Below are 18,349 nucleotides of genomic sequence, written 5' to 3'. Positions count from 1 at the left end.
AATGCAATAGATTGATTCTAGGGTCATAATTATGGGTGACAATTTCATATGACACCGCTAGAAAAAAACTGCCATTCAAACCGAAAAGATCCAACATAATTTGTAAAATACTTAGTGACTATTTTTAGCAAGTAGAAGTTCTCTTGTTTGCGTAAATAAATACTAATAATACATGGTAGTTGACTCACCCCACTATATCCCACCCCAACACAATAATTATCTTAATTAAATATCTAATAATCTGAGATAAATTGTTGCCTATAATTTTAATTTTTCCAACTGCCAGTGCCACCTTGGCTGGCTTGTGCCAGTGGCACGTAAAAAGCACCAACCGATCGTGGCCGCTGCCAGCCTCCCCTGGCACCTGTGCCAGTGGCACATAAAAAGCACCCACTACACTCAAGGAGTGGTTGACGTTAGGAAGGGCATCGAGCTGTAGAAATACTGCCAGATCAGACTGGAGTCTGGTGCAGCCTCCTGGCTTCCCAGACCCCGGTTGAACCTTCCAAGCCATGCTAGCACGGAAAACGGATGTTAAACAATGATGATGATGATGATGTTAACCTCATCTCACCATATATGCATCTCATTCCCATTCATCTTATCTCACTATATTTACATCAATACCACATTTCTGCCATCTTCATCTCAGATGTGTGTGTTTGTGGATAAGAATGCTGCTATCCTTCATCTAAAAAATAAAAGTTTTGAGTTTTGTGGAGTTCTGTGAAAGAGGTAGATCCAGGAAGACAGGACAAGGTGGTGAAATATGATCTTTGGATGTTGAGTTTCATAGAGATGATAATATGTAACCGAAACTCCTGGCAATTTGCTGTGTTTGAGAAGACATGCCAAGCTAAGGGAAATTGTAGTCATGGCTAGTGCCAGTGATACATGAAAGACACCTGTGCTAATGACACATCCATGCTAGTGACATGTAAAAGGCACCCACCTAGTACACTTTGCGGAGTTGTTGATGTTAGGAAGAGCATCAAGGTGTAGAAATCAAGCCAAAACAGACTGGAGCCTGGTGCAGCTCCCTGGCTTACCAGCCCCAATCAAACTGTCTTACCTGTGCCAGCATGGACAATAGATGCTAAATGATGATAGTGATGATGATGATGATGAGTTTGAATCCAGTTCGAAACTATGTATTTATCCATGAGTAAGACACTACATAATTGGAGATCAAACTCATTGAAACAGTGTAGATGTAAATATTGTTTTGTAGCCGCTGGACTGACTTCTGTGCAGGTAGCAAGTAAAGAAACACCGTTTCGACCCTGTGCTTGAGGAGATCTATTGAGTCATGTACACCAACATCAAAAATCAATGGAAACTGTAGTTGTGATCCCTGGGCCGGTGGCACGTAAAAGGCACCATCCGAACATGGCCAATGCCAGCGCCGCCTTGACTGGCTTCCATGCCGGTGGCACATAAAAAACACCATCCGAACGTGGCCAATGCCAGCGCCGCCTTGACCGGCTTCCATGCCGGTGGCACATAAAAAACACCATCCGAACGTGGCCAATGCCAGAGCCGACTTGACTGGCTTCCGTGCATAAAAAGCACCATCCAAACGTGGCCAATGCCAGCGCCACCTTCACTGGCTTCCATGCCGGTGGCACGTAAAAGGCACCATCCGAATGTGGCTATTGCCAGCCTCACCTGGCACCTGTGCCAGTGGTACATAAAAAGCACCCACTACACTCACGGAGTGGTTGGCATTAGGAAGGGCATCCAGCTGTAGAAACACTGCTTGATCAGACTGGAGCCTGATGCAACCTTCTGGCTTCCCATATCCCCGGTCAAACCGTCCAACCCATGCTAGCATGGAGAACGGACGTTAAACGATGATGATGATGATGATGATGATATATATGAACATCAAATGTAAAGGCATGTGTTTGCAAATATTAAAGTATAGTTTTCATTTCAAAATATGTGGTAAATAGTACCAAAAATTATAATCACAAAATTTGTTCCTAAAACTTAACAAAATATATTAGTTTCCTATTTTGTTATATCTAAAGCAGATTCTTACCTTCTTGTAGAAATGGAAATCCTAAAATCTCTGTATGGACGCTAATATTTTGATAAGCTTGGTACATTCCAAGGCACATAACCGGTATCCAGATGACAGGTACTAACCACCAAGGGGCCATTGAGAAAAACTCACAAAAATCTGAGTGAAATAGCCTAATATGATGTTCCTCTGGTTCGTGTACCCAGTCAAAATATTTGTCACCCAACTGATCGACTTGCTCCAACATGGGCTTGTTCCAGTCAACAAGGACAGTGTTCTGAATCTAAAAGAAAATAGGACTAACATTAATTAGATAACAACAGTAAATAATCATTATCAGAAATTATTTTTATTTAGATTTTAGAAAAACTAACAATGGCTGTCAGAATTGGTGGAGAATCAGACAAAATAATTAGAAGTATTTAGTTACACCCTTTTACATTCTGAGTTCAAGCTCGGATCTTTTCGGTTTGAAAAGGTAACTAAAAAATTTTAAACTTCGTATACTGGTAGAATGTGTTTATAAAACATCTTTTTCTCTTGGCTTTATTGAGAAAATTCTATAGTTTGTAAGGTATTTGTTGTTTTTTTTTCTTCAATTTCTGCAATTTCAACCAATCAGTGACGTCTATTGAGTTAAAAAGCATCCTGTGCCGTATGAATATGTCCCTCGTTTAAGAAACAGATTGGGTTTATTTACATTTGTGAAGAAAAAAAGATACCCTTACACCAACTCTGACCCTAACCCTAACCCTAAAACAGATTGAAATGCAATAGATCGATTCTAGGGTCAAAATTATTGGTGACAATTTCATATGACACCGCTAGAAAGAACTGCCGTTTAAACCGAAAAGATCCTCAAGCTCTAATGAAGTTGACTTTGCTTTCCATCCTTATGGGGTGGATAAAATCAAGTACCAGTCATGTATGGAGGTTAATTTAGTCAACTATACCACTTCCTAAACATTGCTAGCATTCGACTTACATTGGAAGTCATTGTTTGAAAAAGTGGGGTAGAGTTTATAGAACCTTATAAACTTGCTGACACTGTAGAAGTTTAGCATTAAATGAACATTAACCCTTTCCTTACTGTATTTATTTTGATATGCTCTGTGTTTCTTTCAATTACTTTAAATATAAGAAAGAATTTAGTAAACTAACTTAGTTATCATTCAGCTAGTGTTAGGACCATAAATTGTGACTAAGGTTTGGTGGAAGGTTTTAATTTAAAACTTATGAAAATAAGACGTTTGTACTACAGAGCCAGAGCCGGTTTCAGCTGGGTTGGTAACGAAAGGGTTAAAACATAAATGATGTGAAAGGTAAGCCATAAGTTGAGCTGAGCATTAACCCTTTCCTGGATCCCTTTTCAGCAAAATATACATTTATGTTTGTGACCAGGAAGCTTATGCTTCTTGGACACAAACCATGTAGAGATTCCTTCATTGACTCATGTCATCATGTAATATCTTTGGAAATAGCAGCATAGCAGCAATACTTCCTTGTAGATTTTTTAATATCACATTATCAATTTTTATCATTTGACTTTATGTCAACTTTGACCTTCATCTCTATAGAACAGACAAAGAAATAATTTTATTCTCAAACACAGGATAATGCTAATAATATAGCATGAGCAGGATAAACTACCCCTATTTTGCAGAAATATAGTGGTGGGGGACCTAAATGATCCTGACAGTTAACCTGGAAGCTCACCAGTATACTAAGAAAGAATATGTAAATCTCCCAATCAATCAACCAGTCAATATATATTTCTTTACTACCCACAAGGGGCTAAACACAGAAGGGACAAACAAGAACAGAAAAACGGATTAAGTCGATTACATTGACCCCAGTGCGTAACTGGTACTTAATTTATTGACCCTGAAAGGATGAAAGGCAAAGTCGACCTCGGCGGAATTTGAACTCAGAACGTAGCAGCAGACGAAATATCGCTTTACATTTCGCCTGGCGTCCTAACGATTCTGCCAGCTCGCCGCCCTTTAACCAGTCAATATAGCAGTCAGTACAATGTTAAGCATTGTGTAATGATATTAAGCTTCATATAAAAACATTACACACACACATGCATGTACACATATACATATACATGTGAAGGTGCATGCATCAGTGTTTAGAATGTTGGGCTCATAATCATGAGATAGTGAGTTTGACTCTGCTAAAATGAATTGATAAGCCCATATATAACATCCAAAGGTACATCTTTTTTGTTTTGGCTACTATGTCGATATCATCTACATAACAGGAGCACATGGTTAGGGTTATGGAATTCTATGCTAATTTCACTTTGAGTCTCCTATCCCACCATACCATAAATAGGTTATCCACATCACCTTCCTCTTGTTATTAAATTTAAATATGTGGCCCTTGAGTGTGATCTTGGTATTCACCCCCACCTCTTTCTAATCTCACATATCTCTCTTCCCTCCATCTATCCATAAATACTACCAATACATTCTCAAATTTTCATTCACGGCTCAATACTTTAAAATGACTAAATATGAACTACTATTGGAACTTACACACCACGTACATGAAACTTTTTTACCACTTCTATACACCATTTTCCTCAAATAATGGAACTACAACTACAATATCTTTATATATCTTTCATTCACTTATTTCCCTCAATATTCCCTATCTTCTCCACAATAACTCGAACTCAAATATTTTCTCACACCTTCTCTGATGAACAGATATCCATAATATCCCAGAAACAGCTGTAAAGCTATTTCATTATAAATGTCCTGAAAGTTCCTCACAGCCTTGGATTTGTTATCTCATTCTTTCTAATATATATATATGCGTGGTAATACAAGACCCATGCTAAACTTCTCACTCATATCACTAACGAACCAAGAGTTTAACCACGGTCTATCCCTAGCATTTACTTAGTGTTACCTGACACTCTTTGGGTCCTCTAGACACCAATACCTCTCATAACCTTGGTATATATATATATATTTATATATAAATATACATTTCGCTCTCGCGTCTCATGTTTGATCTTTGACCTCTGGCCAAAATCAGATCGCCATGTTGATTCGTTAGTTACTGCACGCATTTTTTTCTCTCATTCTTTCTGTGTTTTTTTTCTCTGTGTGTATCTTTCTGTTGAAGAGCGTAGGCTCGAAACGTTAAAGACTTGTTTTATTTATATTTCCTGAGCGCCATACTAATACAATTGTTTGTTTGTTTTCCACCTGCCTTCGTCTTTTGTCTATTTTCATAAAGCTTCCCGTTATAAATATACATACATACATACATACATATATATCTATATATATAAAACTGTAGTTGTGTGAGTGTCTTCGATTTAGATTCCTAACTACTCCCACATTTTGCGGTGCAGTTTAACCAAATTCGGGTATCTTATAGTCGTGATTCATATCAAGCCCGTCTGAGTATTAGCGCGCGTTTACGATGAGTCTACGATTTTAAAAATAATTTAACATCATTTTTTATTCCATTTTAATGCATAATTTTTCGTGTGTCGATGGCGGCGGAGTTGGCGTCCATGGTCACACCTGCACCTGTTTGCTTCTCCCCCTTCTTCCCTCCCTCGTGAAGCTCTGGGGAAGGGAGTGTAAGGAAATCAACGTCGTAAAGCGTTGTCAAGGAGACCAGCGTTCTTTTAGAACAACGACTTCATGGCTTGAAGACACCAAAACAGAAATCGCTAAGAAAGCCCGAATTGGCATCTATAAGGGAAGTAACTCTCTAAAAATGCTTATATAGTTATTTCCCTTACAAACCCGAGCAACGTCGGGCGATACTGCTAGTATATATATATATATATATATATATATATATATATATATACATATGTACATATATAAATTTATATATCTATACACACACACACACACATATATACACACATATATACATATATATATATATATATATATATATATATAATATATATATATATATATATATATAGTTAATCCAAACAAGAAAGCACTAAAAAACACAACAACGGGAGGACGTGGAACAAATATAGTATTATTGGACGCTCAGGAAAGAAGGAAAGGAGGAGGGTTTAACGTTTCGAGCGGAGCTCTTTGTCATAGGAGAAGGAAAGATCCAGAGAAGGGAAGACAGAGAAAAAAAATCGCCAACGGTACACATGAGGTCACACACACATATATATATATATATATATATATATATATATATAAAGGGAAAGATTACGAGAAAAAAAAAAAGACGAAGACAGGTGGTGTACAAAACAAACAGATGTCTTTTACGTTTCGAGCCTACACTCTTCTACAGAATGGTACACAGAAAAAACAAGAAACAAGGAGAAAAAAAAGAGAGAGAGAGAGTTTTAAATGGATGTTCAGATGTATATTTATAAGATAGTCAGAATGTTGGATGATTATATATATATGTATTTTTTATTTACATTTTATTTATATTTTTAGCACTTTCTTCAGCTTTCAGATTTATCAAAAAACAGTTTAAAGTTAGATTTCTGGGCCTTTTTATATATAAAGAATTTTGTGAGGTTTGCTGAGCAAGGGATAAGAAAGAAGAAAGAATTTTTTGAGAAGGAGGGGGAAGTAAAGAGGTGTGGCTTTTGTATAGGTATGGTCAGACTTGTTTGTTTAGTACTTAGTGGCCTTTTTTGTATTTGAATTGGTGGAGGTTTTAATTAAAAAACCAGATGTTGTTTTTGACCTACTTCAGTAAAAATTATAATTGTATTTCCAGGTCTTGTTCTTTTGAATTCATTAAAGAATGTATGGATGTGGTCTACTTTATTTTTATTGAAATTCTAAATGTTTTCAAAAGAGTGATTTTTAGTTCACTATACACTCACACTGCAATATATAGGGAGAATTTACGAAAAAAACGAAACAAAAGACGAAGACAGGTGGTGTACAAAACAAACGGATGTATTAGTATAACGCTCAGGAATAGAAAAAGTCTTTTACGTTTCGAGCCTACGCTCTTCTACAGAAAGGGACACAGAAAAAAGGAGAGAGAAAAAATGTGTTTAGGTGTAGTGGTTAACGATTTATCACGATATATATATGTATACATTCATATCAGTTGTGTGCAGTGACTTCTGAGGTTGGTCATGCAATAAATACTTGGTACACATGGTGGAGATGTAACACAACCACTTTCCACCTTAATTTTTTTTTTTTTTTATGGAAACCCACATTTTTGTCTATGGAAATTCCTATTCTGAAAAAAAAGAAAAATTGAGGAAAATCGTAACTTCAAAATTTTAACCCCCCCCCCCCCCATTTCTTCATTTTTCACTTTTTCAGGAATTTTTGGGGGAAATACGTAGAAAAATAGGAAGATTATGATTCTGAAAAAAAACTGTAAAATTTCAATTTTTCAAAAACAAAACAAAAAAAAAACCCATCCCGATTCTACAGCCTTCAAGCAAGCTATCCACATGCCAGAAATAACAGCCAAATCTCACAGGGATTTGCTGGAGGAAAAATCTGTGATAAAATAATGAAAGAAATGTGTAATCAATCTACTCATCTTCTGCAAAGATTGGATCTTTTCCTTTTGAACGGCAGTTTTCAACACAATTTCTAGTTAACTAAACACTTTTAAACTTCGTATACTGGAAGAATGAGTCAAAATAAAACATTTTTTTCTCTTGGCTTTCTTGAGAAAATTGTAATTTGTAAGTTTAACGTAGTTTAATTTTTCGAATTTTAACCAATCAATGGTCTCTATTGAGCTAAAATCATTTGCTGCGTCTAAAACTGAGACAACATCCTGTCACTGTTATGTTTACGTACGGAAAGCGTGTGTATAAAATTATAGAATTATTTTGTTTGTTAATTGTTTAAATTATTTTCCATTGCTTTCGTTTTAGCCTTTCGTTTTTTTTTCTTTCTTAAGCAATGGAAAATAGTTTAAACAATACACGTGTATCTCAAAACAAAAACAAAACGAATAATTTTAGACACACGCGTAACAATTAAATTAATTTAACAATTAAGGAAAATAAACGAAAGGCTAAAATTTAAGGTTAGGGTTAGTGTTAGGGTTAGGGTTAGAGTTAGGGTTAGTGACAGGGTGTTGTCTCAGCTTTAGACGCAGCAAATGATTTTAGCTCAATAGAGGCCGTCGATTGGTTAAAATTCGAAAAATTAAACTACGTTAAACTTACGAATTACAATTTTCTCAAGAAAGCCAAGAGAAAAAAATGTTTTATTTTGATACATTCTACCAGTATTTTAGTTAACTAGAAATTGTGTTGAAAACTGCCGTTCAAAAAGAAAAGATCCCAAATATTTCTTTCAGAGAAATTTCCCACAGAAAAATGAGGAATACTGTGACAAAGTTGTAAAGAAGAGTTTGTTGGAGATTTGACTTATTTCTGCACTCATATATTTTGTAACTTTAAAGTTTCATTTTGAGAAGAAAAAAAAACCATTCAGTTGTAAAAAAAAACTTAAACAAACAACAAAAACAATGAGCATTTTAATTTCACTTTGTCACAGTATACCTCATTTTACTGCGATCATGAATTGTAAGTTAGATTCAACAAAATGGAAAGATAATTTTTGTAAATCAGCGAAAGATTAATTAGCTATATTACATTTCTGATTTCAGATTTCCTTTTGTTCAATACAGAGAGGATGGTTAATGATAATAATTTCAAAACTTACGACAGAGTGAAATAGATATTCCAAAGTCATGGTAACATTTGAGCTGACTAATTAAGAATTATGCGATTGTCGATATGTCTTGGTCAGAATTTTTACAGCTCAAAAAGTCAAACCCATTCAACCATTTAGTCTGTCACGTTAGCGACATCAATTACATTGTCGACACGAAGAACTGATAGAAAGGGAGGGGAAGCCAAAACATGCATTTTTCTGAAAGTATGCCTTCCGTAGTTATCTTTTCAAAATAAAAAAGAATCTTACAGGCATTGAAATGATAGCTATTGAAAGATAGGAAGCGAGGAACAAAAGATATCATATGTGCTTTTTTTTAAGCATGCCAAGCAAAATGGAAACACAGTGAAGTATCAATCTGGACGTGTTTCCTTTGAAACAAAGTAACTATTTTAGCTCAGTTTTCAATGATTTGGAAACTTCTCAATGTGGTTATAAATACATTATGTTCTTAAATTGATTTTTGAGTTATATAAGAATCAACGGACATGTAGTGCATGACTAGCATATCTCAACTGCATGCCACAGATACATATACACACACATATATATACACACATATTCATACATATATACATATATATATATATATACACACACACACTCGAAGACATCTATATATGTACATGTTCCTATTTGTGCACACAAACACACACCACACATACATAAGTACACATAATGATATTTTTCAACAATTAATTAATATGATTATAGATTCATCTCTCTGGTTAAATAAATTTGGAAAGTTTTGTTCATTTTAGCCACTACTCTTGATTTTTGTCCGAGTATTTGTTCTTCAGACTGCAAAATGGAATTTTGAAAAACAATACACAATGCTGTCACAATTATATTTCCAAATTCATCTATTTCTGGTTGGCTGTTTTGTTTTGAATACATTTTAAAACTCATGGAATTTTCTAAACGTGAAAGAGAGCCAAGTACAGAAGAGGGAAAGCAGCTGTTCTTATAGAATTTCAAAATCTGGAGTGTTTTGCAAGGTCCAACAAGAATGTGGTAATAAGGTTTTAGCAATGATTTGAGATTATCTTTAGCATATATACAACCAGATTCATATAGGATTCTCTAAGGTGGAATTTCAAAAAAGTATATAGTTATGTTAATTTTTGTTGAGGACTTTTTTTGTGAAGTATAGTTCCATTATCTTTTGGAACTTTGAATTTTCCTTCACATATTTCCAAATATTTTCTTTTTCCAAACATTTAATTTTGGTGAGAACTTCTTTATGAAGTGTAGCTCCATTGTTTTGGTTTTTTTTTTGGAAGTTTGGGTCGTTTCTTGAGCATCTGCAGAAGGGGAAGATTTTGAATTTTCATTCTACTCTTTTACTCTTTTACTTGTTTCAGTCATTTGACTGCGGCCATGCTGGAGCACCGCCTTTAATCGACAACTCGACCCGAGGATTTATTCTTTTGTAAGCCCAGTAGTTATTCTATCGGTCTCTTTTGCCAAATCGCTAAGTAACGGGGATATAAACACACCAGCATCGGTTGTCAAGCAATGCTAGGGGGACAAACACAGATACACAAACACACACACGCATATATATATATATATATATATATATATATATATATATATATATATATATATATACATATATACGACGGGCTTCTTTCAGTTTCCGTCTACCAAATCCACTCACAAGGCTTTGATCAGCCCGAGGCTATAGCAGAAGACACTTGCCCAAGATGCCAAGCAGTGGGACTGAACCCGGAACCATGTGGTTGGTAAACAAGCTACTTACCATATTTCCAAATGTTTGCTCAGTGGAATTTTTCATAGCTCCTCTTGTCGGCTGTGCTGTCTGTGGATTCTTGCATGTTGGCAAAGGGAATTATTGGTTTCACCAATATAATTCTCTTTGCACTTGGTGCAAGCAATGCAGTATATGAGGTTTTGTGTCTTGCAGTTCATATTTGCATTTACTTTGAATAAAAATTCACTCTTAAATTTTATGTGGGTGTCCCGTCTATATATTTGTACTTATTGTTGTTATTGCATATTCCACATCTATTTTCTCCACCTTCCTTTACAGACAATTTTGTTTCATTCTCCGATGTGAATTTTGCTCCGGTAAGTTGGCGGAGAGGGAGGTGTGTGTAATTGTGTTTTTGATGAGTGTGATGGTGCAACACTTGTTTCCTGTTGTGCAGGGTATGAGGTGGGAGTATGAAGCTCTGGTGTGAGCGCATTTGTAGGCCCGTTTAAATCTATCGACAGAGACTGTTTCTCTAGATCCATTCAAGTATATGGTAAAATGTTTATCAGTGCGTGCCAACACGCAATAAGGTCCTGAGTAAAGGAGAATGAGAGAACTTCTCACTGCGTCCTTACGTACAAAAATGCGAATCCACAAAGCAATGTCCCTTGGAACAAAAGATTTAATAGCTTGTTACCAAGTGTTCATAGGTGGTAATTCCTGGAAGTAGGAACGCAGACGGTTCACATAAAGGGTAGGATCCTTTGTATCCAGGTCGATTGGGGCAAGCATCTGTCCTGGCAAAGACAAAGGAGCACCACAAAGCAGCTCAGCAGGAGAGAAACCAAGGTCTTCCTTAATGGAAGTCCGTATACCTAAGAGTACAATAGAGAGATACTCGGTCCAACGCTGAGTGTCAGGAAAGGCTCAAAAAGGCTTCAAAAAACACTCGACCATTCCATTTGTCGCAGGATGGTAGCTGGTCATGCGAATTTTTTAGTGCCGATGATTCTGGAGAGTTGCTCAAAGAGATGGGACTCAAACTGATGCCCCCGGTCTATGGTAATGATTGTAGGCATGATGAAGCAGGAATATCCAGCCCGATACAATCATCATTATTGTTCGACTGTGGTCGAGACAATGGAATTTACTATGCTACGCCAGACTTCACGGTCCATCATAGCATTACGGAGGTCCTGTTGGAAAGGTTCACGCCACAGATTCAGCGGAAATGTCGCTTAACGGGATAGCTTCATGCCATCGGGTGAAGCGATCATTACAGGTTAAAATATAGGAAAATCCACCCCTGACAGGCCAGGCCTCGCAAGATCGATATGTGAGGGAAATGAGCGTCAGGAAAGTTAAAAATGCGGAGAGGTGCACGGATGTGCTTATGCGCCTTGTATTTCTGGCATTGAAGACTAGAACAAGACCACTCAGTAATGACACGCCTCGTGTTTGACCAGAAGAATCTAGCCATAATGAGTTTCACTGAGGCCGCAAAGCCAGGATGAGCAAAACTGTGCAAGACATTGAAAGCAATTCTACGGTGTTTCTCAGGAACGGAAGGACGAGGTGACTCTGTCAACATGTCATACAATATGTTCTTGTCAGCAGTCGGTATGGGCAGGTACTTGAATTTACACATCGAAAATTCAGTGAATGTGTTATCCAAGGAGTCCGCTATATTCAATTACTTACTCATTATATTAAGCACTTTGAGGTCGACTTTGCCTTTCATCCTTTCGGGATTGATAAATTAAGTACCAGTTACGTACTGCCGTCGATCTAATCGACTGGCCCCCTCCTCCAAAATTTCGGGCCTTGTGCCTAGAGTAGAAAAATTATATTAAGCACTTTAATAGAAATTAGCCTTATTATCATCAAGATTTGCATATACAGGGTGTTTCAAAAAATTTGATAACATTTGAGATGTAAATATCACAGAAACTACGTAGTTAAAACAAATGAAACTAAATAGGCTTAATGTTTAGCAATATAAGATTTATTCCTCCAAATTTGAATGAGAATTTCAAGGGTACGTGGATTTCATGAATGATTTCACAAAAGTTCAGTATGCACACCACCTAAGACACGGTACACGTCAAGTCGGTAGTCCAGCTCCTCCCAAACACGCTGCAGAATGTCTTGGGTAACAGTCTCCAGTACGATAGTGATTCTCTGGTCGTGTTCCTCTAGGTTTGCAGGAAGAGAGGGGACATAGACCAGGCCCTTCACATAGCCTGAAAGAAAAAAAATCGCAAGTTCATTTCAACAGCACATTGTCTTCATCACCAGCACGCCCGATCCATCTTTCTCGCAGATTATCATTGAGATAAGCCCGCACAGTGAGTTTCCAGTGAGGAAGAGCCCTGTTGAAAAATGAAAAATTAAGCCTTCATGTTCATTTGCAACGAGCTCATCCCTTAGACAGCTCTGAAGCATTTGCAGATAAATATCGCCGGTGACATTTCCCCCAAAGAAAAACGGACTATGAAGATGCTTCTTGGAGATGGTGCAGAACACATTCACTTTTGGTGAGTCCCTCTCATGCTCCAAACGCGCCAAACTGTCGTTGGGGGAATCTGGGTTTCCAGACCTGTTCTTCTTATGGACTTCTTGGGGCTTCGCAAGAGTTTTGGGCGAACCCGCTCGACCGTCTCTTCCGATGTTAGTAGTCGTCCAGATTCTTTTGCCCTGCACAGACAGCCCTCTTCTTTGAATTTTTGTACCATGTCCAAATCTGCATTGCCGTTGGTAACTTTTTAGAGAACTCTCTCTTAAATGCATGCTGCACAGTCTTGTTTGACTGTGTTTGAGCATACTCCAACACACAAAACGCTTTTTCTCTTTCAATGAATGCCATTTCTATACCTGAAAATAGAAACATATCGAACACTAAACATAAAATTTTGACCCGTTTATACACATGCAGTTAAAATTTGAAGTCATTTGAACAAGAACTGGCAAAGTTATTAGATTGCAAAATATCAAATTTTTTGAAACACTCTGTAATTATAGTAATTTTTCAATTATTATATAGTAATCCTAATTCCTATAAAAGAGTATAATATAAAAATAAATAGGTTTTTAATTATCTTATCATTTTTATTCTTTTGTTTCCTAGTGTTGTCATCAATAATTGTATATATTATTAATTATAATAATTTTTCAATTATTAGATAAGGTTGATTCCTATATAGAAGTTTATTATAATGAATAAATAAATATGTAGTTGTCTTTTCTGTAATTATTATTTTAATTACCCAGTGAGATTCCCAGGAGTTGTATATTCTGTTGAATATAATAATTCTTCACTTATTATAAAATAAATAAATAGATATTTAATTATTGCGACTTAAAGTAAAAAAAGTTTCTATTAAACATTACGTAGAATTATTATCCGTAGTTTTTATTCTTTAGTTATCTATAGAGCCGAATTCTTGTCTGCAGTTTTTGTTCTTTAGATATCCAGTGACATCATCAATGTTAGTAGATAGATATACTCGTTTTCTACATTAGTTTTTTTAATGTAGATTTCAAATTGTCAAAAAATATGGAATCAGTATGGTATTTTTTATATTTTACGAGCAGTATCGCCCGGCGTTGCTCGGGTTTGTAAGGGAAATATAAGCATTTTTAGAGAGTTATAGCCAAAAAATAGCAAAAAAATGCATTAAAAATGGAAAAAAAATTATGGTAAATTTTTTTTTTAATCGTAGACTCATCGTAGATGCGCGCTAATACCCAGAAGGGCTCGATATGAATCACGACTATAAGATACCCGATTTTGGTTAAACTGCACCGCAAAATGTGGGAGTAGTTAGGAATCTAAATCGTAGGAGACAGACACACAACTTGACTTTTATATATAAAGATTTTTATAAACTAAATTGGCAATTCAATGACGTCACTCTTGGTTGAATGAATGAATGTCTAGAGTTAAATTTAGTTTGGCGTTTCTTTTTGTTAGCGTTTTTAACAGCTAAAATTTTTTCAGACGTTCAGTTAGAATGTCACCATTTTGGATTACCTTCATAATGGTACAACAATGCACCGATATTTACTGGAAATAGCGGTCGATAATATGCAATGCTATAGTAAAGCTTCAATGTATATTTATATTTTAACCTGATGGTGCTTCGTTTTATTGAGAAGCAATACTACTGTATTGCACTATTAAAACATTTTTCCTTTGAAAACTTTTTCTCGGTCTGTTAACGGCTAGGCAATTCAGACGAGTATATACTGGTATTAATGTAGCGACATTTGAAATTTTATCTAGGTAAATCTAGCCGACGAGAACTAATCAAATTTACGTTAACAAACGTAATTTGGAAAGTTCAGAAACCTAGGTCCTAGATTATCCACATTAGGGTTGTACATTTGTTTAATTTCTTCCTATAGCAAGAGGAAATTTTTTATGTTCGTCGCCCCCTAACATTTTGCCAGTATATATATACAGTGAAACTTTACTATAGCGTTTATCGACTGCTATTTCCAGTAAATATTGGTGAATTGTTGTACCACTATCTTATATATATATGTGTGTGTGTGTGTGTGTGTATCAATAATGCTAAAACTCTAGAGATGTTTGTGTGTAACTGAAATATCTCAGAAATAGTATATTTTATCTTAATTTTTTTTTTTTTCATAATTATTTTTGTAATTACCTTCGGCAGTGCAATACAAGGATCTGTTCAGTTTGGCTCACAGATTTTTTTTTATTAATTTTTTAAAACTAAACAGTCTGAAACTTCGTATGCTGGTGGAACGTCTCACGCAGAACACGGTTTATTTTGAACGTTATGGACAAAATTTGTTATTTCAGAAGTTATTTCGAGTTAAAGTTACCGTATTTGGATAATTGCAACCAATCAACCAATCAATGACGTGTATTTGTTTGCGATAGTAATCGATCTCTACTAAATGTCACCACTTTGTTCTATTTTATTTATTGTTTACTGCCTGTATGGCATATTACACGCTTTTTTTCTCTTTTGGTTCTCTTGTTGGAATAACCAGTAAATATGGAAGAAGCAACACCAAGAAGGAAGAAATATTATATACATATATTTATTCGTTTTGCCCAACATCGGTGTTTTATCCACACATAAAGTGCACCCGTGTTTAAAAGACCTATAGAGCTACGAATCCGCAGCTAGCTTTTTTGTTATTGACGTATATGTAGTTTCAAAATGCCTTATTTTACAAATATAGGATGTATTGTTATTTACAACAAACGGATCTTTTCGGTTTGAACGGCAGTTTTTAACATAATTTCTAGGTAACTAAAAAATGTTAAACTTCGTATACTGGCAGAATGTGCTTATAAAACATCTTTTTCTCTTGCCTTTATTGAGAAAATTCTATAGTTTGCAAGATATTTGTTGTTTTTTTTTCCTTCAATTTCTGCAATTTCAACCAATCAGTGACGTCTATTGAGTTAAAAAGCATTCTGTGCCGAATGAATATGTCCCTCGTTTAAGAAACACATTGGGTTTATTTACATTTATGAAGAAAAAAAGATACCCTTCCCCCACCCCTAACCCTAAATGCAATAGATCGATTCTAGGGTCATAATTATGGGTGACAATTTCATATGACACCGCTAAAAAAAACTGCCGTTCAAACCAAAAAGATCCCAACAAACACATTTCGTCTACATAAAAGTTTTTATTAGATTAACAATAACATTATCAAAACATGAAGGTAAAACAAAACAAATAGTGGCTTATACACCTGAGATATTAGATTCTATATAGCAATTTATTGAACACTTCTTAAAGTTGATTCTGATCTTCTCGCTAGCCTTTTATGGCTGATCTCTTAAAGTTGAATCTAGTCCCCTGCAGATTGAGCATTGATTCTAACCTCATATGAACTGGTTTCTTATTTTCATAAGATTGAGCCTATCGCTGAAATTACTTAACTTACCGCACGCACACACACACACACACACACACGCATACAATGAAATGAGCTTCTTTCAGTTTCCATCAAGTATATTCTCTCACAAAACTTTGGTTGACCTGGGCTATAGTGAGAGACACTTGCATAAGGTGCTGCACCATGGGAGCAAGCCTGAAACCATGAGGTAGTAAAGTTAACTTCTCAACCAGAAAACTATCCCTGAACCTACACACACACACACACATGCACACACACACATACACTTACACATACACACACACACACACACGCACGCACACACACACACACACACACACTCACACACACATATATATATATATCTTTATCTTTTACTTGTTTCAGTCAGACTGTGGCCATGCTAGGGCACCACCATATAAACAGGGGTTGGACAAAATAATGGAAACATCAAGTATCATAGCATCATGATTTTGAAATATCTATAAAACCACCAAAAGCTTATTTATTTTTATGTTTTTTGATTTATTATTAGTGTTGCTTAATATGTTTTGCTAAAATTGCTGTTTCTTTTCAGATATCATCAGAAAAAGGTAATTAAAATTCATTAAAATGATAGATCTATTGGACTTTCAAAGAGGTCAAATTGTTGGTGTTCATATGGCAGGCACTAGCGTAATGAAAACAACTGAAATGTTTGGTGTATCAAGGAGTACTGTCTCGAAAGTAATGACAGCCTTTGAGAAAGAGGGAAAAACCTCCTTGTCAAAACAAAATTCCGGAAGAAAACAAAAACTTTCAGATAGGGACTGTTGGACTCTTACATGAATTGTTAGAAAGGATCACAAATGTACAGCTCCCAAAATTACTACAGAGCTTAATGACCACCTTGGGAACCCAGTTTCCACAAAAACTGTTTGCCAGGTGCTGCACAAAGCCAGATTTCATGGGAGAGCTGCAATCAGAAAACCACTACTTTCAAAAACAAACGTAGAGTGGAGTAAAAACCTACAGACTTATATAAATACTAGCAGAGATACTCGGCATTGCTCAGAATTAAAAGGGCATAGTTTATAATTGTTTTGTTTGTTTCAGTCATATGACTGTGACCATGCTGGAGCACTGCCTTTAGTTGAAGAAATCAACCCTAGGATGTATTCTTTGTAAGCCTAGTACTTATTCTATAGGTGTTTTTTGACAAATGGCTAAGTTATGGGGATGTAACCACAGCAACATCGGTTGTCAAGCAATGGTGGGGGTACAAACACACACACACACAAATATACACATATATGCGACAGTCTTCTTTCAGTTTCTGTGTATGGAATCCACTCACAAGGCTTATATATGTATTCAAGTAAAGGTTATAAACCTCATTAAGGGAGATTAAAATCCAATGAAAATTCTGGTTAGTTACCAATTGATAGAAAGTCCAACTATAAGGTAACCATATAAACCATGCTTCATATATTTAAAGAATAAGGAGAAAATGGAGAGGTAATTAATAAAATATTATTTATTAATTATAAAATAGGACAACATTTCTGACAGCCATTTCGATTCAGTAATCTTTAGATAATTAATTTGTAAAATTAAAATCATAAGATGAATCTCTTCAGAGGTAGTAAAGATATACCGATTAGAAATACATGTTGAGATAATAGCTACAAACAATTAACTGATAGCATGTATACAAAAAGAGCCAGTTGTAGAAGGCATCAATCCAATATAAAGGGAGAAGGTACTGCATATTTTATGCCTTAACCCTTTAGTGTTTAAACTGGCCATATCCGGCCAAAATATTCTACCTGTTTTATGTTCAAACTAGTCAGATATGGTCATTCATAGCTACCTTACTGTGTCATTTTAAAAATAAACAATCACAACATTGAAATCTCAAAGCCATGAAATGATGCAAGATTAATTTTACATGGTGTGAATAAATAAGCTTTACATTTGACAGAATAATCTGAATGCTAAAGGGTTAAAGAAGTATTTCTTGTTACATAATGTTTATTTTCTTAAAAA

The 18,349-nt window shown here is 35.6% G+C and overlaps 1 protein-coding gene across 1 annotated transcript in view; it reads right to left on the bottom strand.

Annotated features, from left to right (window-relative positions):
• Positions 1–18,349, bottom strand: part of LOC115209434 (dihydroceramide fatty acyl 2-hydroxylase FAH2) — a 102,495-nt gene that overhangs the window by 22,912 nt on the left and 61,234 nt on the right. Inside the window, exon 2 of the mRNA XM_029777857.2 lies at positions 2,045–2,309. Within this exon, the coding sequence (XP_029633717.2) occupies positions 2,045–2,309 (265 nt within the window). The remainder of the gene's footprint in view (positions 1–2,044; positions 2,310–18,349) is intronic.

This window comes from Octopus sinensis, linkage group LG3 (genome assembly GCF_006345805.1).
Source record: "Octopus sinensis linkage group LG3, ASM634580v1, whole genome shotgun sequence".
In the NCBI taxonomy this organism is placed as follows: domain Eukaryota; kingdom Metazoa; phylum Mollusca; class Cephalopoda; order Octopoda; family Octopodidae; genus Octopus; species Octopus sinensis.
The sequence above is the reverse complement of the archived record's forward strand: the minus strand, read 5'-3'. Positions and strand labels throughout refer to the sequence as shown.